The 26,033-nt window shown below is 38.4% G+C and overlaps 1 protein-coding gene across 3 annotated transcripts in view; it reads right to left on the bottom strand.

Moving 5' to 3' along the window:
* Nucleotides 1–26,033, bottom strand: part of NEK4 (NIMA related kinase 4) — a 48,837-nt gene that overhangs the window by 14,452 nt on the left and 8,352 nt on the right. The window contains exons 1-11 of one of the 3 annotated variants that reach the window (XM_032458326.1): nt 15,712–16,262; nt 13,889–14,155; nt 12,760–12,957; nt 12,469–12,576; nt 11,068–11,222; nt 9,589–9,730; nt 7,224–7,631; nt 2,954–3,124; nt 2,029–2,175; nt 1,492–1,558; nt 635–744 (exon numbers count right to left, since the gene is read on the bottom strand). In XM_032458326.1, coding sequence (XP_032314217.1) covers nt 635–744; nt 1,492–1,558; nt 2,029–2,175; nt 2,954–3,124; nt 7,224–7,631; nt 9,589–9,730; nt 11,068–11,222; nt 12,469–12,576; nt 12,760–12,957; nt 13,889–14,155; nt 15,712–15,804 — 1,866 coding nt within the window. In that variant the 5' untranslated portion in view covers nt 15,805–16,262. Of the gene's footprint in view, nt 1–634; nt 745–1,491; nt 1,559–2,028; nt 2,176–2,953; nt 3,125–7,223; nt 7,632–9,588; nt 9,731–11,067; nt 11,223–12,468; nt 12,577–12,759; nt 12,958–13,888; nt 14,156–15,711; nt 16,263–26,033 lie in introns of those variants that run through there. The other 2 variants (XM_032458327.1, XM_014564060.2) reach the window with 2 other exon arrangements.

Raw genomic sequence — 26,033 nt, 5'->3', positions numbered from 1 at the left:
CTAAATCACAGACTATTGCTAAAGAAAAAAAACTTCATTACTTTAAAGGGAAGAATTTTTCTTTTTCTTTTTTAAAATAATATGCTCCTAGAAATAACATCAAAAACTAGAATACAGAAAAATGAATACTTATTCCCTGGGTATTATTACACAGAAAAGTAAACATGAGTTTAAAACTTTGCAATTATCCGTTTAGCCACCAGATGGTGCCCCTACATCATCCCTAGGCAGAAAGGTAAGGTACTTTGATAAACAGGAAACCAAGAAACGATCAGCAAATGAGCCTAAAATCGGGCCAGGTTGGTAGGTATACTAGTAACACAGCAGAATAAACAAACTGTTGCCTAGTGGAAACCGTTTGGAAGTCTTGTTTAAAAGACTATCTAAGAAAGATATTAACCTAGGCTGCCAATTCTTTACAAGAGTGTCTGAAAAATTCATTTCCTAAATGAAGCAAACATAATCCTTTTAATTACTATTGACTAGTTCTTTTCCTTATCAGAGGAGAGTGAAAGGTATAACTTAAGCCAGGACTGTCCCAGAAATAAACAGAGCTTGTATTTATGAGGTTTAATGTATTAGGCTTGCCAGATACAGACATGCCCACCTTTTCCCTTAGGACTATGTAATGTACCTGAGCAACGCTGCAGTCAGAAGACAACCATCGAGAAAGGGTGGGATGGCCTTCCTCTTGTGGTTTCCCTGGCCCCCTTAGACTCAGAGAGGCTGTCCTCACTGAAGGACCTGAAAAAGTGACCATCCTCAGTGGTTATTCATGGCAGGCTGGCCTCAACAGAAGAGGGCTTTGCTCTGGGTGTAGAAGATACCCTGCCAGAGCCAGCCTAGAAGGAACTTCAACAGCATATTCATCATCACTCTGGTATCTGACACCGCAGTTCAAATCTCAGCTCTATGTCTACCAGCCCCAGGACCTTGGGCAAGTTACTTAACCCCTCTAAGCCTCAGTTTCCTCAGCTGCAAAATATGAAATGAGATAATGCCCTTAACATGCTTACCATAATGTTTGAAACAGCCAGCATTCAGTAAGTGGAAACTGCCAGAATATATTATCTTTAGATAATAGTAATAGGAATGATCACAGCCCTCAGCCGAGGGCAGTACCATTCTCCTGGCTTCCTCTCTCTGTTCCTGAGAAGAGAGCACTTGTTTGACCAATAGACTCTGAACATGGAAACAAATTAAACACTCACCCCATTGATTTCCTGTCTGAAATCTCCCAAGAGTTACTGTCACTTTGAGTCCCTCTTGCTCTCTTTAATATCCTCTTCTTCTGATAATACAAGTTTCAGATCCAATACTATGCTGATTTTTTTAAGGCTTGACTAGTAAATTTCAAAAATTCTTCCAAATTGGTTTCCCAAATGGATTACTGATGCTGAAAATCCTTAACACCTCACAATCAGAACCAATGCTATGTCCACAAGCCATGCCAACAACCTTCAATAGATGAAGGAAAGAGAACAACCTTACCTGAGGGGAAGATCTCTTCCTGAGACTGCTTTAGACGCCTCCTTTCTCTTGCTGATAATGGTCGGTCCTTTTAAAGAAAGTCAGAGTTACTTCCATTCCTACTCACTATTCTTATAACACCTACAATGCATAACGTATCAGCCAGCACTACAGGAAAAGACCTTGCACAGGCCTTTAAAAGAGTATCCATTTGAACCCAGTTCACATTATAGTTATAGCTACTAGCTAGGAATGATCACAGCCCTCATTTCGAGGAAATACTCATTTTTCGAAGGGGAAATGGGGAATTTTGCATTTCCTATATTCAGAATCCTCTTCGTCTCCTTAATTAACTGAAAATGACCAGCCCTGGGACTATAGAATCTGTCCACTTCAATCAAAGCTTCTGTTGAGAATCACAAATTTGTTGCTTTCCAGTGATGGCGAAAAGCAAGGCTAAGATGTTTTAACACAGAACTTCATAATATATGCAGGATTTTACAACCAAAAAGCTTTATAAAAGGTTTGAAAAAAAATCCAACACATACTCCCACGAACCTTCGATGATGATATCTCAGTGCTCCTCAATCTTCTCGCACACCCACTGATCACTCTACTTTGGTTTTCAGCATCTTTTTGTGTTGATGTGACATCCACTTTTTCAACAGTAAGAAGAGAAGGCAAAAGACGAGAAGTTTCCTGAAACTTAAATAATGAAAAAGGAGGGGGAGATTATCAGTTTCATAACATCCACCTCGAAAGGCCCTTTATCAGTAAATCTATATACTTGTCAGTGATTTGCTCTCAAAAACTTCAAAACATTGCATTTTGGGCGAAAGAGACTGTCAAAAGTGAAGGACCATAAACAAGTTTATGCTGTATAGCACAGGGAGCCATATTCAGTATCTTGTAGTAACCTATGGTGAAGAAGAATATGAGAATGAATGTATGTATGTTCCTTTGTGGCTGAAGTATTGTGCTGTACACCAGAAACTGACACAACATTGTAAACTGACTGTACTTCAATAAAAATGAATTTTTTTAAAAAACTGTTGCTATATGGCATTTTAAAATATATTTCAAAAGTATGAAACAATTTAAAAAAAAGTGAAGGACCATTTAAGAAACTTATAGAGAGGGTGCCTGTGAAAGTTACTTCCAGAAATGAGGTGTTGACACGATCTTATGCAGAAATTGAGTGAGAAATTGTTCATCAATATGACACAAGAGAAATCAGAGATTTACCGTAGCCTGTTCCTTTAAGTCTCAAAATGAGCTGTCCATATTTGCTGGAGAAGATAAAATCCTTACTCTGCTTCCAACTCACTGACATTTGAAAACTAATATTTAGAATCTTGCCATTTCCACCCATTTTCATATGCTTCTTGCATTTTGTATGTACCTTTCTGGCAACTGTTAATCATTCTAAATAGGAATGGAGCTTCCTAAAGTCTATTACCCAAGCAGTAGCACAATCACTTACTCCAAAGAGATCTCTGCCGACCTGTCTCTTTTCCCCACTGTGCTCAGTCTGTTCTCTTTTCTTCTGCCGCCGCTGTCGAGACAGGGAAGGTTCAGACCCAGAGCTGTGTGGCTGTAAACCTAAGTGGATTCTGCCTTGTTTTTCTATAACACAGTCACCAGCAACTTGATCCTTAAAAATAATAAATTGAAACAATAAAAAAAAAACACCAAAATAGAATAATTAAGTCTTTTGAACTTCCAAACGGTCAAACCCTCTGTATCTACTTTAAAAATTACAAATGAAAGAAGGAACTGTCTTTCTCAAAATGAATACTTATTTTCAGTGTTGACAGATAAAGATAAAATGCTGACATCAGTTATCTATATATTCTGGCTCTTTTTCTTTTTTCCTAAATAAAATTATTACTTTAATTAAAATACACAGATTGTTATTAACCTGAACTACTGGTGTTCAATTTAGTTTTTAAATCTTTTTATAAATTTAAATAGGTTTTCTATCCAGAAAACTAACAAATATTTTAAATGAAATCCAATTTAATACACACATACTTCCCGTAAACATTAGTTATCTGGATGTATTCTAAAAAGCACCATGAAAAGACCATTGAGTTAGGATGCAGATGGAGTCATATCTCTCCGAACCTCCGTTTCTTCATCTATAAATGGGTATAATGCCTCACACACACTGCTGAAGGATTAGAGAACATGGTACACTATAGTACTTAGGATATTTCTAGCACATATTAGATGCTCAGAAACCAGAAGCTATTACTAGCAGTAGTAAATATCAAATAAATTAACTTTAAAATTATAAAGACCACCACCGACTCAGTATTTTATTTGAATAGCTGGTTTTAGAAACTAATGTATATCAAATATTAAAATAAAATTGCTTCTTATATTAATTTTTTAATATAATTTTTGACTATCAGAATATCTAAGTTTTCAAGTAGATGGACACTGGTAATTGAATATCATTCAGTCCGCACATTTTTATCAAGAGCCCACTACGTGGTGCATTTCAAAAAGAAAAACGAGCAATGTGATATGCTAGTTAAACAAGGATACCCAGATAATAAACAATGACTGATACAATTCTGAAGAGTGAAATAAATGTTTCTCTGCTGGTATTAAGTATAGGCTATTCAAAATAAAGCTTACATATAGATGAGTAATTGAACAAATGACTTAAGGAGTTTCTCCATGAAATCCAAGTGATCCTGAAAAAAAGTTCTTCCACTTTTATCAACAACAAAACAATAATGACATAAAAAAAAAAGAGGAAATGCTGGATATGACATTCTATCAAAGAAAATAAACAGAAAACCTGTTCTAAAAGCCTGGCATAAGGAAGAAATTTGGTCAAGAACAAGACAAGGATGTCCACTCTTATCACCTCTATTCAGCATTGTACTAGAGGTTCTAGCCAAGGCCATTAGGGAAGAAAAGAAATAAATAAAAGAAATCTAGACTGGAAAGAAAGAAGTAAAATTATGTCTATTTGCAGATGATATGATCTTATATTCATAAAATTCTAAGCAGTCCATTATAAAAAAGATACCAGAACCAATAAATGAGTTAAGCAAGGCTGTAGGATACATGGTCAATACATAAAAATTAATTGTATTTCTATGCATAAGCAATGAACATTATGAAAGTGAAGTCATGAAAACAATTCCATTTACAATACTATCAGAAGGAAGTAAAATATATAGAAATAAATTTAACAAAAGACGTTTAAGATTTATATATTTAAACAATAAACATCATCGTAAGAAATTAAAGAAGACCTGAAGAAAATATAAACCTAGCCTATGTTCATGAGTTGGAAGATATATATTAAGATAGCAATATTCTGCAAATGTTCTACAGATTCAATGAAATTCCCATCAAAATTCCAGCCTTTTTTCAGAAATTGACAAGCTAATCTTAAAATTCATATGGAAATGTAAAATAACCAAAATAATATTGAAAAATAAGAATAAAGTTGGAAGACTTAAATTTCCCAATTCCAAAACTTACTATAAAGCTACAGTAATCAAGATAGTGTGTAACTGATATAAAGACAGACAAATAGATGAGTGATACAGAATTGAGAGTATAAAAATAAATCATTATCTTTATGGTCTATTGATTTTCAATGAGAGTCTCAAGAAAATCCAATGGGAAAAGAATAATCTTTTAACAAATGGTACTGAGACAACTGGATATTTGCATACAAAAGAATGAAGTAGAATCCTTTCTTCACATCATGCACAAAAATTAATTCAAAATGGATCTCCGACCTACATGTAAGAGCTAAAATTATGAACTCAGAAGAAATTATGGGAGAAATCTTCACGACACCAAAACCAAAAGCAACAAAAGGAAAAATAGACAAAATTGGACTGCATCAAAATTTAAAGTGTATGCTCCAAAGGACATGATCAAGAAAGTGAAGACAACCCACAAGATGGAAGACAATATTTTCAAATCTTACATCTGATAAAGGACTGACATCTACAATTGATAAAGAACTCTTACAACTCAATAATAAAAAGATAAATAAATCAATTAAAAACAGCCAAAGGATTTGAATAGTTATTTCTCCAAAAATAGGTACAAAAATGTCCAAGAAGCACACAAAAAGATGCTCAACAACATTAGTGATAAGGGAGGTGCAAATCAAAACCACAGTAAGACACCACTTCACACCCACTAGGGTGGCTAGAATTAAAAAACAAAAAAACAAAAAAAAAAAAAACAGAAAATAAACATTGGTGAGAATGTGGAGAATTTACAGCTCTCACACAATGCTGATAGGAAGTAAAGAGATATAGTTGCTTTGGAAAACAGTTTTGCAGTTCCTCAAAAAGTTAAACTTTAGAGTTATAATATGCCCCAGCAATTCCACCCCAAGATATGACTGAAAACATGTCCACACAAAAACTTGTAAATTAATGTACAAAGTAACATTATCCACAGTGAAGAGTGAAAACAACCCGAATGTTTATCAACTGATGAGTGGATAAATAAAATATGAAATATACATATGACAGATTTTATTTGGCAATAAAAAGGAATGAAATACTGGTATATGCTATAACATGGATACAACCTTGAAAACATTATGCTAAATAAAAGAAGTCAGATGTAAAAGGCCATATATTGTATGATTACATTTATAGGAAATATTGAAAATAGGCAAATCCATACAGACAATGGTTGCCAAGGGCTGGGGACAAGGAGGACTGGAGAGTGACCAATATTGAGTATGGGGTTTCTTTTTGAGGTGACGGAAATGTTCTGGAATTAGATAGTGGTGATGATTGTACAATTTTATAAATATACTAAAAACACTGAATTGGTACTTAAAAATTTTTTTTTAATAATTACAGAGGAAATAGAAGAAGCAAATGTGAATATAATTGGACAGTCAAGCAGAACAAGCAGGACACATATAATTTTATCTATTAAGTACTAAGGATTCCAGTGTTCAGAGAACACTTAAGACTATATTTTGGTTTCAAACCAAAGAGTTTAAACGAAAAGAGCATTACAGTTGTACTTTTCCATAAAAACAAAACCTTATTAAAAACATCTGAATATAAATGTATAAAATAGTTTTATATATGAGGATGTTAAATATGAAAACATACGTAATATATAAAATTTAAATATATATAGCATAGATTATAAAATATAGTCAATAGACATATTAAATGCATTTTTAAACATTTTACACATAAAAATGTAAAGTTAATCAAATATTCTGACTTTCTCTCCAATCCTCAGCTATTACCATGCTTCATCTAATTAAGGCTTCTTTCCAAATTCAAGTAGAAAATAAACTTTAAATTTACTCAGAATAGTCTCTTAGTATCAAAATCTTTTTGTTCCATTCCTTTTCTTTTCTTCTTCCTTCTCCTGTGGTTCCAACACATAATTTTTTAAATTCCATAACTTAAAAAATCAGATCAATCCACTTTCAAAAGCAAGAAAGAATATTATATTATCTAATTGTTGGAAACTACCCATCCACTTGAAGGACTAAGGAAGAATGTTCTAGAAATAAGAAAAAATACACAAATGGTAAATGGCAAGTACCCTACACCAGGGCAGAGAAGGGTCCTATTCTTTGGCTTCTACTAAGTTTAAACTCTTACATGGGAATAACTGATTTTCCTAACACTACAATTAAAAGCACAACCAATGAACACAATGCACACCTTTGTAAACACACTTCCCGATCTTCTCTCTGAAACCAGCATCTTGTTCTTATCACTCACCTGGTCTTTTGGTAAATTTTGGTCTTTGTTTAGGGGCTGCAGAGGCTTCACTGGGACATTCCCTTCTTCAGCGACATTGTTAGAGGACCCTGTGGGAACTTGGTTTCCAGGTTGAACACTGGACTTAGTGTTTTCTTGCAGCCTTTCCTTCACTTGAGAAATGTTACATTTACCGTCCAGCTGATTAAAGACATCTAAGTGTCCTGGCTGATTCTCTTGAAATAAGCCGTCGTTCACTGAGTCCCTCCTTTCTGCAGGTAAGATGTCAATATTCACCCTACTGATCGTGGCTAGTGATTCTGTGGTATTGCTCACGTCTGGTTTGCAGGTATGGCCTTTCAGACCTGTAGGTGTCTTCAAGGGGCCAACGATTATGGGTTTTTCCTGGGACAAACATTTATCTTCATCCTGAGTGAAAACATGCTTCCACGTTATTTTATCACTCCTCACACCACATGCAAAAACTAACTCAAAATGGAACAACAGGTTCCTCAGAAAGTTAAACATGGAATAACCATATGACCCAGCAATCCCACTCCCAGGTATGCACCCCCAAAACTGAAAGTAGGGACTCAAACAGATATTGGTGCACCAAGGCTTACAGCAGCATTATTCACAATGATCAAAAGATGGAAACAACGTAAATGTCCATTAGCACGTGAATGGATAAACAAAATGTGGTATATACATACCATGGAATATTATAAAGCCTGCTAGATGAAATAAGCTAGACACAAGAGGACAAAAGTTGCATGATTTCATCTATATGAGTTACCTAAAACAGGCAAATTCACAGAGACAAAAAGTAGATTAGAGATTACCAGGGCCTGGGAGTAGGAACAATAGGGAGTTATTGCTTAATGGGTACAGAGTTTCTTTTTGGAATGATGAAAAGGTTTTGGAAGATACGGTGATGGCTTCACAACACTGTGAATGTAATTAAGAGCACTGAATTGGATGCTTAAAAATAGTTCAAAATGGCAAATTTTATGTTATATATATTTCACCATAATAAAAAAATTTTAGTGGATCAATAACCTAAACATAAGAGGTAAAACTATAAACTCCTAGAAGAAAACACAGGCATACAACTTCACAACCTTGGATTTGGGAAAGGATTCTTAAATATAAGCATGGGCAATGAAAGAAAAAACAGATAAACTGGACTTCATCAAAATTTAAAACATTTGTGCATAAAAGGACATCATCAGGAAAGTAACAGGACAACCCACAGAATGGGAGGAAATATTTGTAAATCATATATCTGATGAGGGTCTAGTACCCATAATGTAGAAAGAACTCTTAGAACTCAACAATAAAAAAAACAATTAAAAAATGGGCAAATGACTTAACAGACATTTCTCCAAAGAAGGCATTTAAATGGTCAACAAGTTCTATGTCATTAGTCATTAGGGAAATGCAAATCAAAACCAAATGAGATACTACTTCACATCTAATAGGATGGCTAGAATCAGAAAAACAGAAAAAAACAAGAGTTGGAGAAGTTGTAGAGAACTTGGAATTTTCATGGATTGCTAGAAATGTGAAATGGTGCAACCACTACAAAAAAACAGTGTGACCATTCCTCAGAAAGTTATACATAGAATTACCATATGACCCAGCAATTCCTCTCCTAGGTATACACCCAAAAGAACTGAAAACAGGTACTCAAATAAATATTGTACAAAAATGTTCACAGCAATAGCCAAAAGGTGAAAACAACCAAATATCTACGAATGAATGAATGGATGAACAAATTGTGGTATATACACACAATGGAGTATTTTTCAGACAGAAAAATAAATGAAGTATTTATACATGCTATGTGGATGAACCTCAAAAACATGCTAAGTGAAAGAAGCCAGGTACAAAAGGTTACATACTGTATGATTCCATTTATATCAAATATCCATAATAGGCAAACCCATACAAACAGAAAACACACTGGTGTTTTCTAGGGGCTGGATGGAGGGAATAAGAGGTGACTATTTAATGGGTATGGGGTTTCCTTTTGGATGATGAAAAGTTGTGGAACGAGACAGAGGTGATGGGTGCACAATATTGTGAACGTACGGAATACAATTAATTGTTCACTTTAAAATGGTTAACTTTATGTTATATAAATTTCACTTCAATTAAAAAAAAGTCAAAGTTATTACAGAACCAACTCCATAAACATTTTAATAGGCCACTTTGAATAAAGTGGGCTAAATTAATCACCACTGGTATTCTTTCCTTAAAATACAAATTAATTACACAACAGAATCTCTAGTGAAGCCTAATCATTTCACATAGAATAATTAGTTTACATAACCTATCATTTTAATAAGTTTCTAGAACATATATCCTTTAAAAAGAAACATACCATTATATATGTTTTGGGGCCCTCAGAAGATTGTGGTAGGTGGGGAATTACTTCATGATTTGATTCAGTGTTTCCAGAAACCACTGGAGTCACAGGCTTGGATTTAGAGCCACCATTTTTAATATTATTTTTGGAGGTTTTTCTTTATGAGGGAGAAAAGAAAAAGTTATTATCAATACAGTGAAGATTAAAGGTTTCTATGTATAAAAGGAAAATGTGCATAAGTATTACACTCCCTTATAGAACTGCTCCATTTAGAAAGAAAGGTCTTCTAAAAACCAGGGGGCATTCTACAAAACACATGACTAGCAATCTTCAAAAAGAATCAAGGTCATAAAAAACAAAAAAAGTGAGAAACTGTCACAGACCCAAGTTGACTAAGGAGAAATGAGAACTAAATGTAATATGGTATCCTGGATTGGATCCTGGAACAGAAAAAAGACATTAGCAGAAAAACTGATGAAACCCAAATAAAGTCTAGAGTTGAGTCAACATAAGGAACTAATGTTGTTTTCTTAGTTCTGACAAATGTACCTTGGTAACGTAAGACATTGATAGGAGAAACTGGGTGAGGGGTACACACAAACTCTCTGTACTATCTCTGGAACGTTTCTATAAATATATTATTCCAAAATTTTATATCTATGAAAAATTGCCTCACAATCAGAAGTACCAGGATAATTTTCAAGTTTCACATTATATTAATACCACAATTACTTTGCCGAGTGTGAGAGTACAAATGATTGGTACACTCAGCTTTGACTTGCAAAATAAATGTATACAGGAGTAATGTCCCCAGCTGTTTAAGTGTGATAGTTTACAACTCAGCTAAACCTCTGGAGAATTCAAAGGAGCGCACCAGAGCTGCAGAAGGCCAAAGGTCTGTTTGGTGGGAAGTTATAGGCAATGTAAACAAAAAGATGATCCTTCTTTATCCCCTGGGGACTCTCTAGCTTTGCCTCCCAAATTTAACATGTCAAAAGGCACAGACTGTGATGGTCTCATCCAGCTCTTAGCTATTTAGCAAAAGTAGGCCTTGCAAGTCAAATAAAGAATTCTTATCCCCTTGAGAAGTTACAGCAGTGAATAGGGAAACTTATAAAAGCTCTCTGAAATTCGGCTACTGTTCTTAAAATGTGGCTATTATCTTACATAGTACATAATGCAACAGGCTTCTTAGACAATCTCTCATTTTAATAAGATTTCTGAAACATAAGTCCTCTTAAAAGAATCATACTCAATATGTCTCAGAACTCTGAGGAATGTGAAAGGGATTCTCCAAAAGGTTCCTTAGATTTCTGATTTTAGCAACAACAACAAAAAAACTCAACACTTGTCTAATCATTCAATTCTACTTCATGTTTAAAAAAAAAAAACTCACTATAAATTAAAATGATAGGAAATGTTATGAAAATTATAGAAGCCACCCTCTTTTATTTCATCTACTTAGCCCAGCTATTAGCAAGGGAAGTATCTTACGCCTTTGTGGCCTCCAAAAACAAGGAGATTTGGCGTTTTATGTAAGGCTGCCTCAGGATGCTCCTCACAGAAGGTCTTTCTTCAGGCCTTTTGCTCAGCATGGTTCTTATCAGTTCTGCCAGCTCTGGGCTATAATCTTTTGGCATTGGTGGCAGCTACAAAGAGAAATAATACCACAATTATGACTAATGGTCTTGTGAAGCAAGGTAAAAGAAAGCAGAGGTTTCCCAATATTTATTTAAAATCATTATCCACAGAAGCAGAAAATACCAGTTTATGTGTCCTGGTTACAATAGCAAGTTGTAAGATTATAAAAGTATATCCTTCAAACCAGCAGTTCCTTTGAGGATTCTCTCCTTCAGAAATAAGAGTAGGAGTTTCTAAAGATTTATGTACCAGGATATTCACTGCAGTATTGTTCTCGTAGCAGGGAACAACTGAAAACAATGTACATGGCCACCCATAGGGTACTTGTGGAATAGAGTATGGTACACCCTTGTAATAAAATACTAGGCAGCCTTTAAAAAATAAAAGACTTACAGGTATGACCTAGAAAGATGTCTCTCGTATATTTAGTCCAAAAAGCAGATTGTGTATCAGTGTGTGTAGCCTGATTCCACTTCAGTCACTTTTTTAAAGTATACATGCATATACACACCCAGAGTTATGTCTGTATAAAGACAGGGGGAAGCCGGGAAGGAAGGCTACACACCAAACTGTTAGCAATGGTTATCATCAGGGGATGGAAATCAATGGACAGAAAAGGGAATTTCACTCCTTTCTTGTTCAATTCTTTAAGTAGTAGAATTATGGGCCAATTTTTACTTTTTTTGGATTGTTTAATATTTTTCAAGTTAAAAAATTAAATGAGTCTTGGTACAATATTAAAATCAGTTTGTGATTTATAGTTTTAAAACTTAACACTGCAGGGGGCAACCAGCCTCATGAAATTAACATACAAAGTTGGTCATTCTAGCATCTATACCACAGACAATGCTTTATGCCATTTTTAACTGGTTGCTAGTGATTGTGACAATTATCAAAGGAGCAACAAGTTCAAACAGAGTAGACTCATTTTAAATGGGGCTTAAAAAATAACCATAAACTGCTTAGAAGAAGCTACCAATAGTCTCTCAGAGCACCTGCAAATCCTGTGGCTACCAGGTGGTGGTTTTCAAGAAGCCAATACTTCAGAGCCACAGAGCCACCTTTATAAATTAATATTAAAAAAAAATCAATCCTTTCTCTTCCTGTTCAACCTTCCCCACAGAACGGACCCATCATTCTTAACTGTCCACACAACATCAATGATTACTCCCTTTTGCCAGTAGCTACGTACAAAGCTGCATTAAATTAACCTTGCTCCAAATATGAAAAACAATTAGTTTCAGAACTCTTTACCTTTCCTTCAATAATCCGATAAACTAATGAATTCATGTCTTTTGCATTAAAGGCATGCTTCAGGGTGGCCATTTCATAAACACAGCATCCCAGAGCCCAGACATCAGACTAGAAAATAAAAATAGTAAGTGGTTAAATATCAGAATGCCTTATTTACTTTTTTCCTCTTTAAAAAAAAAGGCATTTGCCTTAAACCAATTCAGAGAGTTCTTCTGACTATTCTGATGGGTTCTGAAATTATGAATACTGTCCTAGAGACGAGGTGAGCTGGCGTACATAGCTCAATCCTACCTTATAGTTGTAGGGTTTGTTTGAGAACAATTCAGGGCTCATGTAGTAGGGTGTGCCAATGAGGGTGCTAGCCATGTCACAGTGGTTCTCTAGCACTCGGGCGATTCCTAGGTCGCCCACTTTGATGATGTTTGTTCTTGTCAGGAAGACATTTTGAGTTTTCAGATCTCGGTGAAGGATGTGTTTTTCATGTAAATACTGAGGACAGAAATAAAATTTTATTAAATATCTACTTATTTATTCCTGACTTCTTATATACCATCAACAATTGTATAAGTTAAAGGGCCTCAGTTACCTATACATCAAAATACTGTTTTATAATCTTTAAATTAAAAACTTAATTTACAACTTTCTAAAGTAAGAAATTAAGTTCCATGCATTACTTTGCCCAATTTCCTTCACAACTGTTCCCTGGTGCCTTGACAACTATACCATTTAGCATTATATGGATCCAGTTTAAAAATATGCTTAAAAAGTCCCTCTTGAGGTAGAAAGACAACTTATACAAGGTTAGATGCACATCTCTATCAGACTCATGAAATCTTCAGCATAATACATTTTCAAATATAACAAGATCACTTTTATTTAGAGAGAGTGTCTTAGGATTTAAACAACAAGGTCAATTAATTCTGGACAAGTCTGCCCAGCTCCAGAGTGGTATTTCATAAACAGTCTCAGTTTTGAATATGTGTATATTAAAACACAAACATGTTTCACATTTCCACTCACTCTACACAGCAGGGTTAAAGCCCAGATCCCCACAGTGTAGGCATATTAATTAGCCCAACCACCATTCAGTATGACATAGCTGACCAACGATAGCAATGTTATCAACAATGACAACAAACATGGTCATACCAACTCAGGGCCCTTTACTATACATATTAAATGAACACAGAACTGGCTTCTCTGACAATCAGACAAAATCCATGTCTGCTTCAACATAGATATCACTCATTCAGAAACATTCTAATGCTACAGCAAGAGGGACTAAGTCCACTTCATAAAGGGATTTTTAAAAGAATACATTTTTTTCCCTGTAAACATTTGGGGAATTATTTTCCTAAAATACACCAGCCATCCACCTGTCACCTGGGAGCAAGTGGGATGCTGTGAGTTCTGCAAGTACCTGCAGAGCCATGGCGATCTGAACAAACCACTCCACCACCTGACTCTCAGGCAGAAGCCTCCCCTTCTGCTCTTTGAGCTTTTGGTACAGATCACCTCCTTCACAGAAGCCCATGACGATGTACAGCAGACCATCCCCTCCTTCCCATGACTCTTTGTAGGTGACAATATTAGGGTGCTTCAGCTGGGACAAGAGCTGAGCTTCCTGTTCAGCAGCTCGTCGCTCCCGGCTGGAGGCATTTCGGAGGTTCAGCTTTTTGATGACATACTACAAGGAAAACACGTGTTTTTACAACATGCAAACAAACAGTATTACAGATTCAAAAGTATTTAAGCGTTCTCCTGAGTGTCCTCAAAACCAAACTTCTGGAGCCTGCCACATAACTTACTCATTTTGTTATTCACAAAGCACAAAACTGGAATAAAGATTTGTTATCACTCATGATACTTTTTGCAGATTAAACTTATAGCAGGGTGGGGGGGATGGCACAAAAAATTATACCCTTCCCTCTGTATTTTACAATTTCATTAATGGCTAAAAATGAGTCCAAGTTAACATACCACTGAATCAATCATAAAATCTGTGGTAGAGATTCCTTAACCTCTAAGTTCTCCCTACAAACATGCATATAACATGGCTCGAATATACATCTGCAGACAAAATGGGTCCATGGATTGCACTGGATACACAAAAGGATCTGTGGCCCAATAAGGCTAAATACCACGTATCCTCAACATCAAAAATTATTCTCACTTTAAAAAAAAAAATCAGTATCGTCCAACTGACATACAACTCATTATTTAACAAACACAATCATAAATGTGCTTTGTAAAATGTAAACTCCTGCTCAAATCCAATGATCCCCTCCCCATTGCCTACTGAATAAATCTCTTATGCCTGAGCTTGTGTTCAAGGCAGAGTGATCAGTACCTGAGACGGAAAAATAGGCCAGAGGACCTTACACTTATGGGGACATCTCCTCTCAGCTTGTCCGGGGCAGTCCCATTGTCCTGGTGTAATATTAATAGTGCATCCTTTCAGAGGAATGTCCAGTTTGTACAATACATTATACGGTCACACTATTTATAAACCACATTAAAGAACTGGCTCATTACCCTGAGGGTAATGGGACAAAGTGCAACATCAAAGGCAAATTTTAGAATGATCACTGAGACTGCAATGAAAGTGATGAATTGGAGAAGGGCAAGTCCTGTGGCAGGGAGGGCCAGCAGGAGGCCATGGCCATAGCTTAACTAGAGATAATGATATTCGGGATTGGGGAGGTACCCGTGGAAATGAAGAAGAGGCCAGTTGGCTAAGCGGACAGACGAATAGCGAGTGGGGTGGGGTAGGGGAAGGGAAGGGAGGATCCCAGAATGACTCCCAAGTGCCCAGCTTGGGCAACTGGCTGGTTGGTGGTGCTCCTCCCCGAAATAGAAACCGTGAGAGCAGGTTTGGAGGGAAGGTTGATGAGCCGAGTTTTGAGAGTCCAGCGGTCCCCAGGTCAACGTAATACAGGGCCTTCACTGACGGAGGATTACTGGCCAAGGGCCATTAGGTCCTGGGAATGCATGCTCTCACGGAATAGTCAGGAGTGACGGGAAGGTGTGCACCGACTAGTGCCACAAAAGAGAACTTCAGGGAGTTTGGGGGGCACATATGACAGGAAGGCCTGGCCTAGTTTTGGTGGTCTGGGACGATTCCCCTGAGGAAGTGCCAACCGAAATGCGTCCCCTTCAGATAAGCGGGGCCCAGCCTTTGGACCGCGCCGTCGGCGAACCGCTGCCTGCCCCCGTCCCCTGCCGGCCCCCAACCCCGCCGACCTGCCTGCCGTCCTGCCGGTGCCTCACGAGCGTCACCTCCCCGTAGCTGCCCCTGCCCACGACCCGTAGGTAGCAGTAGGCGGTCAGGGGCATGATCCCGGCGCGTGCCCACAGTCGGGATACGGCAGCAGCGGCGGGCGGGGCGGTGAGCGGCAGCGGGAGGCCCGGCTCATGCCCGAGAGGCTATGGTGCAGGCGGCTGCTGGGGCGGCAGGGCCTGGGCGCCAGACCGAAGGCCCGACCCACGGCGACGCCGCTGCCATAGCGATCGATCCCGGAGGGCGCAGCCACGCGCATGCTCCACGGCCCGGAGGACCCACCACAGAGCCGAGACGCCAGGCGGCCAGAGCGACTCGGCCGGGCCTGCGCGCGCAATCTGGGCCTCGGTTCCATTGCCGGAACTTGCGGTTTGCCTGCAACAATAGCATCATGAACGCTTCCGCTCATTGAGCGTTTACTTGTTATAAGCTCTTTGAAGTATTGTTCATTGCCTCCGCAACTATTTACTGACTGCTTACCAAGTTTCAGGCCGCCAAACCCCTGCCCTCCAGGAGCTCATATTCTCATGGGAAGGGGCGAGGGGGGCACTAAATTCTTTTAAGTAATGTTTGTTATATTTGCTCTATTACATCCAGCAATCCGTCTTATTTTTCACGCACTGAAAGATAAATTGAAGATACCAGTACCCTTCATCCCTAAATACTTAAGCTTGCATGTTGAGAACTGAAAAGAACTCTCAGAAGAACTCCATTCAAACCCCTGCAGTAGTGACTGGACCAAATTCTGGCATGGTTTCTAATAGCTTAAAGCAGTTTCCCTAAGAGGGGCCGTCCACCTTTAAAGCTCAAAGCCCACCTGTAAAAGCTCAGAACTGCCAAGAGAATTTTGTTTGTTCCAGCCAACACCTCCCTTACCAGAACAATTACCTTAAAAAGCTTAAAATTATGAATCCATCATATATGTGTGTGTGTGTATGTATGTGTATATATATATATCCTATAACTCAGGAGTATCTTTCTTAAGGACCTAAAATCCAACCCTTTGAAATGTGTTTTTTGTTGTTGTTTTGTCTTTTGCCTATATCCAAGAACCAATTTTTGCCCAGTTGGGGACAATATTGCCCCTGTTGAGAAAGAATAATACAGAGCATACTTTTGTTTAAAAAAAATCAACTGAGTAAATTTCAAAGCTCTTGTGGGCCTTATTCAACATGAATTGGGTAGCATACCATTTAGCAGATAGAAAGGAACTCTGAGGAGCTATACAAAATGAAAGACTTTTATAAGCAGAAGGGAGTATAGAATAGGGAAGTTATACCAGTAAAAAGTGGGTTGGTTGTGGGAAGATCACTTTCCTTTAAGGCATGCCAGGGGTCTATCAGGCAGATTACCTCACTAGTGCTGACCAGGTAATTCATGACTGACTGGTTTAAGATTCCATTTCTGGGAGAAGCAGAAACTGTAATTAAGTGTCAGTTTGGCGACATGGGTCTTAGCATAAGTGACCCCATTTGGGGCTTGTTTTCTTGTTTTCAGCAATATCCCCCTTTTGATCAGACTCTCAGCTTGAGAGATGTGATCAAAATTTAAGCCATTAGTGCTACTCCCAACTACTGCTCTGAAGTTTTCCCAGTTTCTGCTGATCCTGTGTGGTAGTCACAGGTCATGATGTCTTTATGCTGAATATCTCTGTGGTTTTCACAGTTGACAACTTCAAGTTCACGTTCTTTATTGCAGTCATTCTCTTTGTTCCTCTTCTGACATTCTAGTCTTAGGGAGGTCATTTGTATGGTGGTTGGCAGCTGCATTCATCCAGTTAAAGCTTTTGAGAGAATACAAGAAGACAATCGATTATTATAAGCAGAATAACTCCCAATGTCTGTAGTGCACTTTAGAGCCATGGTCTCCAAGACCCAAACCAATAAAAATCAAGTAAGTCAAAAAGAGACCCTGTTGAAGGAGTCATTTTCCTAACTGGCTTGTTCAGCAATCTTATGTAGCTGAGTCTCAACTTCCCCAGAAATGTTAATCTAGGTGCAGCAAGTAGTGTTGGCCACAGTACAGACACCTCCATGCCCAGCTAAATGATAATCAAAGGCTATCACATTATCAAAAACTACTTTGGCCTGAGGGTCTAGGGACCTTTTTGGGGCAGCTATTGCTTTAGCAGCAGATTCTGCAATGTTTTCAAGAGTTAAGAAGAGATACCTGATCATAGCCTCACTTGCAATTACTCCTAGCCAAGGGAATCAAAGGAAACTAATTTTGATTCATGAATGCCTTGTGTTAATTCCCATTTGAGTCTGTGACTCAGGACTGGAAAGGTGACAGTCATGGAGACCAGTAAAACTTAAGGGTCTGTAGACCACACAGGCATTTTTATTCTGGCTACCCTTCCCTTGTGTCCCCTTCTTTGTCCAGAGCCTGGATGCAAGTTTCCCCAGGTTTGGGGCTGTCAATCAGACACAGGGAAATGGACTCCCGGGGTTACGATGTCTGACATGATAGAGAGGTGGCTGAGTTTTTTCCTGAGAAACTGAGGCATTGGAAATCAGGAAGAAGTTTGTGGCAGGCAGAACTACAGAATCATCAGCATGTGGCAAGTCTAACAGTTGTTTGGATTTTGGATTACCTCCCTTTGAAGGGGCCTGAGACCTTCATGATATAAGAATTAGGAAAAGGATGGTCAGAGAGGGAAGGAGGAATAGAAATTGTCCTTAATCTAGTGTCTTGACAGGAGGCAGTCTACCTCAATATTGGCCACTTCTTTTTCTAGTCAGTTTGATTTTGAGGTCTCCAGCTGGTGTGCACTTCAGAATGTGAAGGAGCCCTTTTTAATTGGGACATGTGGATGCACTGTTCAAGTCCCTGAAGTTTGGCTGCCATCTGAGTAGTGAGGAGGACCTGTTATAGTCCCTTCCAAGGAATTCAAGGGCAGTCTTTGTTTTTAGTTATTCCAAATCAGAAGGGTAAGAGAGAATTGGAAACATTAGTTTGGAGAATCTTAGCCAGGTATTTGAGGAAACAGAAAAATTCAGGATCCAGTCCAGTTTATAGGCATGTACTACAACCTCAAAGACGAAGGATTAGAATCTAATACCTAATTTTTCTCTCTACAATCACCCCATTTCTTTTAACCAAAGATAATCAGAGTAAAGCTAATACTCTTGCATTAAACGTGCATAGCTAGTTATGTAAGTGCAGCAAGAATAGTGATTGGCCATATAAGCTCTTTTAAAGATTGCTTTACTGGAACTTTCATAAGGAATCTTAGATTGAATGCTTAAAATCCTCTGAGGCCAGGAAGTCAAGAAGTCATCATCAGATTTTTACCTGCAGTATCTATAGTTAGGATGATTTCCTCTCTTCTTGTGGTCCCCCCAAATATCCTGTGTTTCCTAGACCTGCCAGGAAGTGACCTTCCTTATTCACCTGGTAATGCTGCCAGGAACTCTGTGAGCAAGATACCAGGTAGATTTTTCCAAGCAGTCCTTAAACTGTCTGGTCATACATGAGTCTATGCACATCTCTCTGAAATATGACAGTCCAGTCAAAGTCTTGGTAATATAGCCAATGGTTTCCAATTGTGTCCTGTTATAAGGAGAACAGACTTTTAATGAACTTATACAAATAACTAATTATATTGCCAATCATTCTTTCTTTACCTGCTTTTCATACACAGTTGTTTCCATTCATCCTCGTTATTTCTAATTAGTTTCAATTACATATATTAATTAGAATTCTTAATCCTTAGAATCCTATTTCTAGTGAAAACTACAAAGTAAGTAATCATGGACTCTCTTACACTAGCATTCTTACACATTTCATAATTTTTAGGATAATATCCTTCCTTATAGTAAATTTTCCAATGTGGCACAAAAGATGTTTACTAATAAACCCAAATATATTTAGGGTTTGGTTTTTTGGTTTTTTGGTTTTTGTAAAAGGAAACCGAAAGTGGATAAATCTATGTTCAGTTGAGACAGGAAGGAAGGAGGCAGGGCATAACTATTAAAAGAATGAAGAGGAGGACACAGTTATTGGAAAAAACAGGACACAACAAAAACTGGCTGGAACCAGCTAAAACCAAGAAGACACCACAGATGGCCCAGTCATTAGCTCATTATGCCTTTATTATAATATTAAAAAAATCACTCCCCTCATGCCATGACTGGTACCATGACAGTTCTGGGGCTGACCATCAAAGTGGGGAGTGGTCCAAATCCTAGGAATCCCTACCCCTTCCCAGAATAGCAAGAATATTCCTCCTACTCCTTATTGTATGATATTACCCAGTCCATACAAACAAAAAACCCCATACCTGGGGGCCTCCTTGCCTTCTGAGACAGTCCATACTCTGTGTAGTAGGTACCTCCCTGAATAAATCTGCTTTCACTCTACTTTGGCTCACTCTTGAATTCTTTCCTGCATGAAGCTAAGGACCCTCACTAGGCAGCCGGGCCCAGGGACTCCTGTGTGTCTCAAGATGTGATATTTCCTTCTGTGCATTGCAGTGATTAATGTTCCAGTATTTGATTTTTACTTGAAAATGATCTAAATATTTAATGGATGTCCATTATTTAACTTATCTCAGTGTAACTTTAAGGTTTTAAGTAACCAAGAAGATTCTGGAAACTGTTTAAGTAGATATAAAATATAATTATTGCTGAAACATTTACCTAAATATTTTTATCCCACTTACATCTATTTAATTCACTTGTTCTTAACAAGTCATGAAAATTTCATCATACCAAGTTGCTTTTCTTGCTGACAAATTTGTAACAGAAACAACATAAACTTATTTGACTACTGTACTCAGAATAAAAGTTATATGCCTGTATTATTTTTAATGCTAATAACTCTGAAGACATACTCATTTTAATTAAACCAACAAATTTAAATTAGCTTTTATTTACCAAAGATTATCTCTGAGCACATGAACTTCAAAAACATTTGGATTACTTTCTATATTTCTGAGAGTTTTAGGAATCCTTAATTCATATAAGTGCTTGTGGACAAGGAATGTTGCTTATCATTCCAGTAAACAAAGAATGTTGCCTGCTATTACAGTTCTACAAGGATCAAGCCATTAGCCACTGCAACCCGTGCTGTGCCCTGAGGGGAATTCACGATGGAGAAAAACTGTGCTTTGGATCCTGGCATTAGACAGTTAAGATGCATATCTAAGGAATAATTTCAATGAACCCAGGTTCTTGTATCTTCCCATACATAGACAAGCACTCAGATCATTAACTTGAGATGTCTGTTCTTTGTGATTAGCAATAATCTTTGGATATTCAACTACTGTCTTTTTTCCAGCAAAAACTCCTATAGATCCTGGCTCCTCCTTCACCTCTTCAGAACAGTTCCTCAGAGCTATCTGAGAGGACGTTGCCCTGGCTAGAGTCCTCAGTAAGATCCCTGAATAAAACTTAATTCATAACTTTTAGGTTGTGTTTTTCTTTGGTTGACATGCTTAATTTCTTCTAAGTCAAATAGAATTCTTTTACAAATTAATTTTGACAATACCTTCTTAAGATAGAAAAATACCACACATCTACAGCATATATCTGTAGACACATATAAACATACAGACTGATGTAAACAGAGCTTATAGCATCTGTTCTAAAATTTTAGCCATGGATCAAGTATGAATATACAAAGTTAGTTATAAAAGAACTTGGAACCAAATTGTGTTTTTGGTAGATGGAATAATTTAAGGTTATCTGTTCAGATGACCAAAGCTTTTTACTAATATTTGTGGAGAAGAGACAAGATTTTCCATTTGCCTCTGTTCCACATAACCTTTTAAACTTTTGTTTTCCTTCTGATAAGAGTTATCCCCCAGAAGTTTGCATTTCAGAGAGATGACCTAGGTAAGAACCCATAGAGAAGACCAGGTATGAATATTTACATCTCAAAGGCACAGGGAAAGAATGTAATTTCCCCAAGGACTTTTGTTTTCTAAGGCCAGAATTTTTACAATATTTATAAGCCTTTTGAGATAAGGAGAAGAGGGATTGGTTAAAAAAAAAAAAAAAAAAAAAAAAAAAAAGGACAGGTGGACTGAATTTTTTCTGGAGCCACATTTCTGATTTTGCAAAGATCTGTAAGGTAGGGACAATTTATTTCAATTCCTTGAGGAATTGAGTTGTAACTTAAATGACATCATAGATTGATCCACACATCCAACTCCATGTCTCTCAATTTGCTTCTTTCTATCAGGGAGAAGATGTTCAACTAAGATGGAAATCAAAAGTATTCCTATGTTCTAGATTTAGAGCTATATGTCTTTGAAGTATTTTAGTAAATCCTTCCACAAAGGTTTCAGAAGTTTTTTTGCTTGTTTGTTTTTTCTTTCCCTCTGGGTACATTTAGCTTAAAGAAGGCCTAAACAAATTTCTTATCAGGCTCTAAATATCAGCTTCCAGTTTGGCCAATATCTAACCACAGAGCTACTTTGGGGAAAAAAAAAACAAAAAAAACTCCTTTAAAAAAATTTGTCAATTTTCAACCAGGACAAACAGTAAAGGTACGTACAGCATCAAGTTTTATTCTCTCTCTGCTACAGACAGAGATTCAGGAGAGTGGAATCTGATAATAATTCTCACTCTTCACTGACTTTATCAGTTTTCTCAGGATCCCATCTTCAGGCTCCAGTATCTCCCAGAATTTCTCAAGGTTGTCTAATAATTTTAATTTTAATTTCCCCTAGGCTGTTAGAGGGAATAAAATTGCAGTGTACTAGAAAATCCCTCAGGAACCCTGTCAACACTGGGAGGAGCCCACAAGGGGGGCCCTCCTTTGAGGGTAGATGTGGGGACATCTGTAAGGCCACTGACTTGGTGGACTTTTGTTTATGGTCTTGTAGTCTCTTCAGAGTGGAAAGTTGACTCAGAGGTACCCAAGTAAAGGAGCATAGAGGGCAGCAGTAAGAGTTGCCTCAGTCTTGTATAGTCTTTTCTTTTAAGTGCCTCTTGTGCCTTTAATTTTTCATCAGCCTTTTGCAATGAATCTTTCAAGAAGCGATTATGGAATTTGGAAGCCTTTTGGAGGTTTCTGTATGCCAATTACAATAGGTATCCTATTCTGTTTGATTTGGGAACCCTTGCTTTCAAATGCACTTCTTAAATAAATGCTCTTGTCTAACTGGACCCTTTATCATAATGACCATTGTAATTCTAGATTCTCTTTGTATGATTTTGCCAGTTTTGTAGACATTTACAGCTTCCAGGGCCACGGTTCTTAGATATTAAATAAGCAGTTGTACCAGTAGGTGGCGCACTCAGTTATTTGAAACTCGATCTCATTTTTTTACCTAAGCCTTGGGTTTCTTGGAGCCAAATTAATACCTGAGAGGGATGTGCTGTCAGGTTGGAGACTGTGTGCTGTTTTACAGTGTACCTCGTTGCACAGAAATTTTCTTGAGGTTCGCCAGTGACTTAGTGCCAATCTAACCCACAGTTCCATGACCAACTTATTATAAGACTGTGGTGAGTGCTCTAACAGCCATTTTTTTTTTCTAACAGCTTTTAAATGCTCCACCTGTGCCCATCAGTTCTGTGGCATTTAGGCTTCTGAGATTCCTATTAGCAATAGCCTTGGCCTCATCTGCACATTAACAGAAACCAACAGTAACCTGGTTAAGATTGCACACCACCAGCAAATCCCAACGTGGAACTGGGGACTTGGGAAAAGATTGAACTGTTAGAGCAGGCAAATAGCTAGATATGAGCAGAGAAAGGGGGACACAGACCAAATGGCAGGAATTGGGCAAAAAGGAGGGGCACAAGCCAAATGCAGGAACACATACATCATGTAAGCACCAGGGGCCCCTGGGCAGAGAAAGAAAAGCAGGAATCTTTGGGCTGATAAGGGGCCACACCTTTTGGCCTGGAGACCAACAAAGAAAGATCAGAAAAGGCAGGGATTTCCAGTGTCAGAATGTAACCTTTTGCTCATTATGCCCTCATTTCAATAAAATTAGCCTTGCAGATCAGAAGTACCCATCATGCAGCGATGCCATGACACTTCCAATCCAGACTAAATAAGGACAAAAGTCCCTCCTCCCTTTGGGAAGGTGGAGTTGGGATGATAATCAGGAAATATGACCCCAAGCCCTTCCCTCCTAAATGAATATTCCGCCCATTCATTTTACACCCTATGTAACTAACTTGCCAAAGAAACTCAGCGCAGCTGCTCACATGAGCCTGCCTGCTCTCCCTTGACAATGTACTATCCATCCTTTAATAAATCCTTACTTTACTTTTCTTAACCTCTATGTCTTGTCTCTGAATTCTTTCTGTGATGGGACAAGAACCTGGAACACCGGTTGGATCCACCAGTAACAGAACCAGCAGACCCCAACAAAAGAGGACTGTGGACTGGGATTCCCCTTAAATGAAGAGCTGTGGACTAAACCAAGGGTAGAGGCTTGAGCTGTGGATGGAGCCATCTGCTAGCTCAAGCTGACCTGCTCTGGACTGGAAAGCCAATTAAATCAGGAGCTTGACACAAAAAGAGTGGAGCTCAGAACCAAGAGGAACTTACCCATGGCCCTTGGAAATGGTGAGAAAGAGAATGCAAAGGGTTGATGGGTACCAATGCTTGTATTTCTTGTTGTCCCCAAAGCCATCAGAAGTTTCCTTTGGATCCCACCACTGCCACCAAATCTGCTAAAAAACAAAATTAAACCGAGTATATTTCAAAGATCTTACTGGCTTTATTAAATGATTCACAAATTGGGCAGCATCCCATCTAGCAGACAGAAAGGAACTCCAAGGAGCTGTACAAAATTAAAGAGTTTTATAGGCAAAAGGGAGTGGGAACAAGGAAGTTATAGTAGCAAAAAGTAGATTGGGTGTGGCAAAGTCACTTTCCTTTAGGCGATGAGGGGCATTTAAGATTTCCATTTCTGGGAGGGGCTGAAACTGTAATTAAGTCTCCTTTTGGTGACATAGGGCTTATCATAAGTGACTCCATTTGGGGCCTGTTACCTTGTTTTTAACACTATTACCCTGGAAAGTTAATTCATGCTCCTTCCCAATTAATCCCCAACCCCTTCCCAGAGACAGGTACACTGGTTCATTTAATCCTTATATCAACCCTGTGAGGCTGGAACTATTATCCTCCTCATTTTACACTTAAAGAAATCTCTGGGAAGTTAAGAAACTCAAAACAATATTCTGGAAGACTTAGGGCTTGCTCGTTGCTAAACCCTCTGTAATCACTTGGTCCCACTTGTCCCCAGGAAAGCCTCCTGGAAAATGACCCAGATTCCCTAAATGCTTTTCTTAGTCTCCACCCATCCCTCTTCCCCTTAGCAGCCTTTACTCCTCTGGGGTATCCTCTCCTGTCTTGTTTCTAGACCTTTCCAGGTTCTTCCACCTTCCCTGTCTACTCCTGTTCTCTTTTGTGTTCTCATGGTCCCCTCAGATTTGAGGTTTTGCAAGGTTCTGTGCTCTGCTTTAACCTCTCTAATTTGCTCTTCATCAAATCTATCATTCACTTGACAGACATTTGGAGTGGGTCCACATGATGCAAGATGGGTGCCCTGCCCTGGAGGCACAGAGTGAACAAGACAAAGTCCTGCCCCTGTGGGGCTTACAGCTGAAGAGGGAGAAGGCCGTTGACCAAACAAGCATACTAACAAGTTATCCTTGCCTCTGTGAACGGAAAATACTGCAAACCACATCAGTAAACAAAGAATGCTGAAGCCATCAAGTCATCAGCCGCTGCCGCCATCCCACAGCAAAGACCAGCTGCAGCCCGGCCTCTGCAGCCACTCACAATGGTGCCCTCTGAGGGGACTCAGAATAAGAAAGGACAGGATACTGGCCCTAGACAGCTAGGTGCTTGTCAAAGGAATGAATTCAATGAGCCCAAATGTTTGCTTCCTCCCATACATAGAAAAGCGCTAAATACTTTAACTTGAGGTATCTGGTTTTCTTAAGTTAACAAATAATCATTTAATGTTCCAACTACCTGGTCTTTGTTGTAAAGCTCCTATATATCCTAGCTCCTCCCCTACCTCTTCGGAGCAGTCCCTCAGAGTAATCTGAGAGGCTGTCATCCTGGGCTGAGTCCTCAGAATTGTCCACTGAATAAAACATAACTCTCAACTTTAAGGTTGTGCATTTATTTCAGTTGACACCGCTGAGGGCAATGCCATGCAGAAAAGTCACCAGGTCCAGCCTGGACCTCCAGCGGAGGTTGTCTCAAGCAATTATTGCATGAGCTGAAGTTTGAAGGAAAATTTCTTCAAGGCAGAGAGAGCAACCATGTGCTAAGGCCCAATGGACTTGTTTTGTGACTTCACCTCCAC

This window comes from Camelus ferus, chromosome 17 (assembly GCF_009834535.1).
Source record: "Camelus ferus isolate YT-003-E chromosome 17, BCGSAC_Cfer_1.0, whole genome shotgun sequence".
Classification (NCBI taxonomy): domain Eukaryota; kingdom Metazoa; phylum Chordata; class Mammalia; order Artiodactyla; family Camelidae; genus Camelus; species Camelus ferus.
This window is presented reverse-complemented; position numbering and strand designations above follow the sequence as displayed.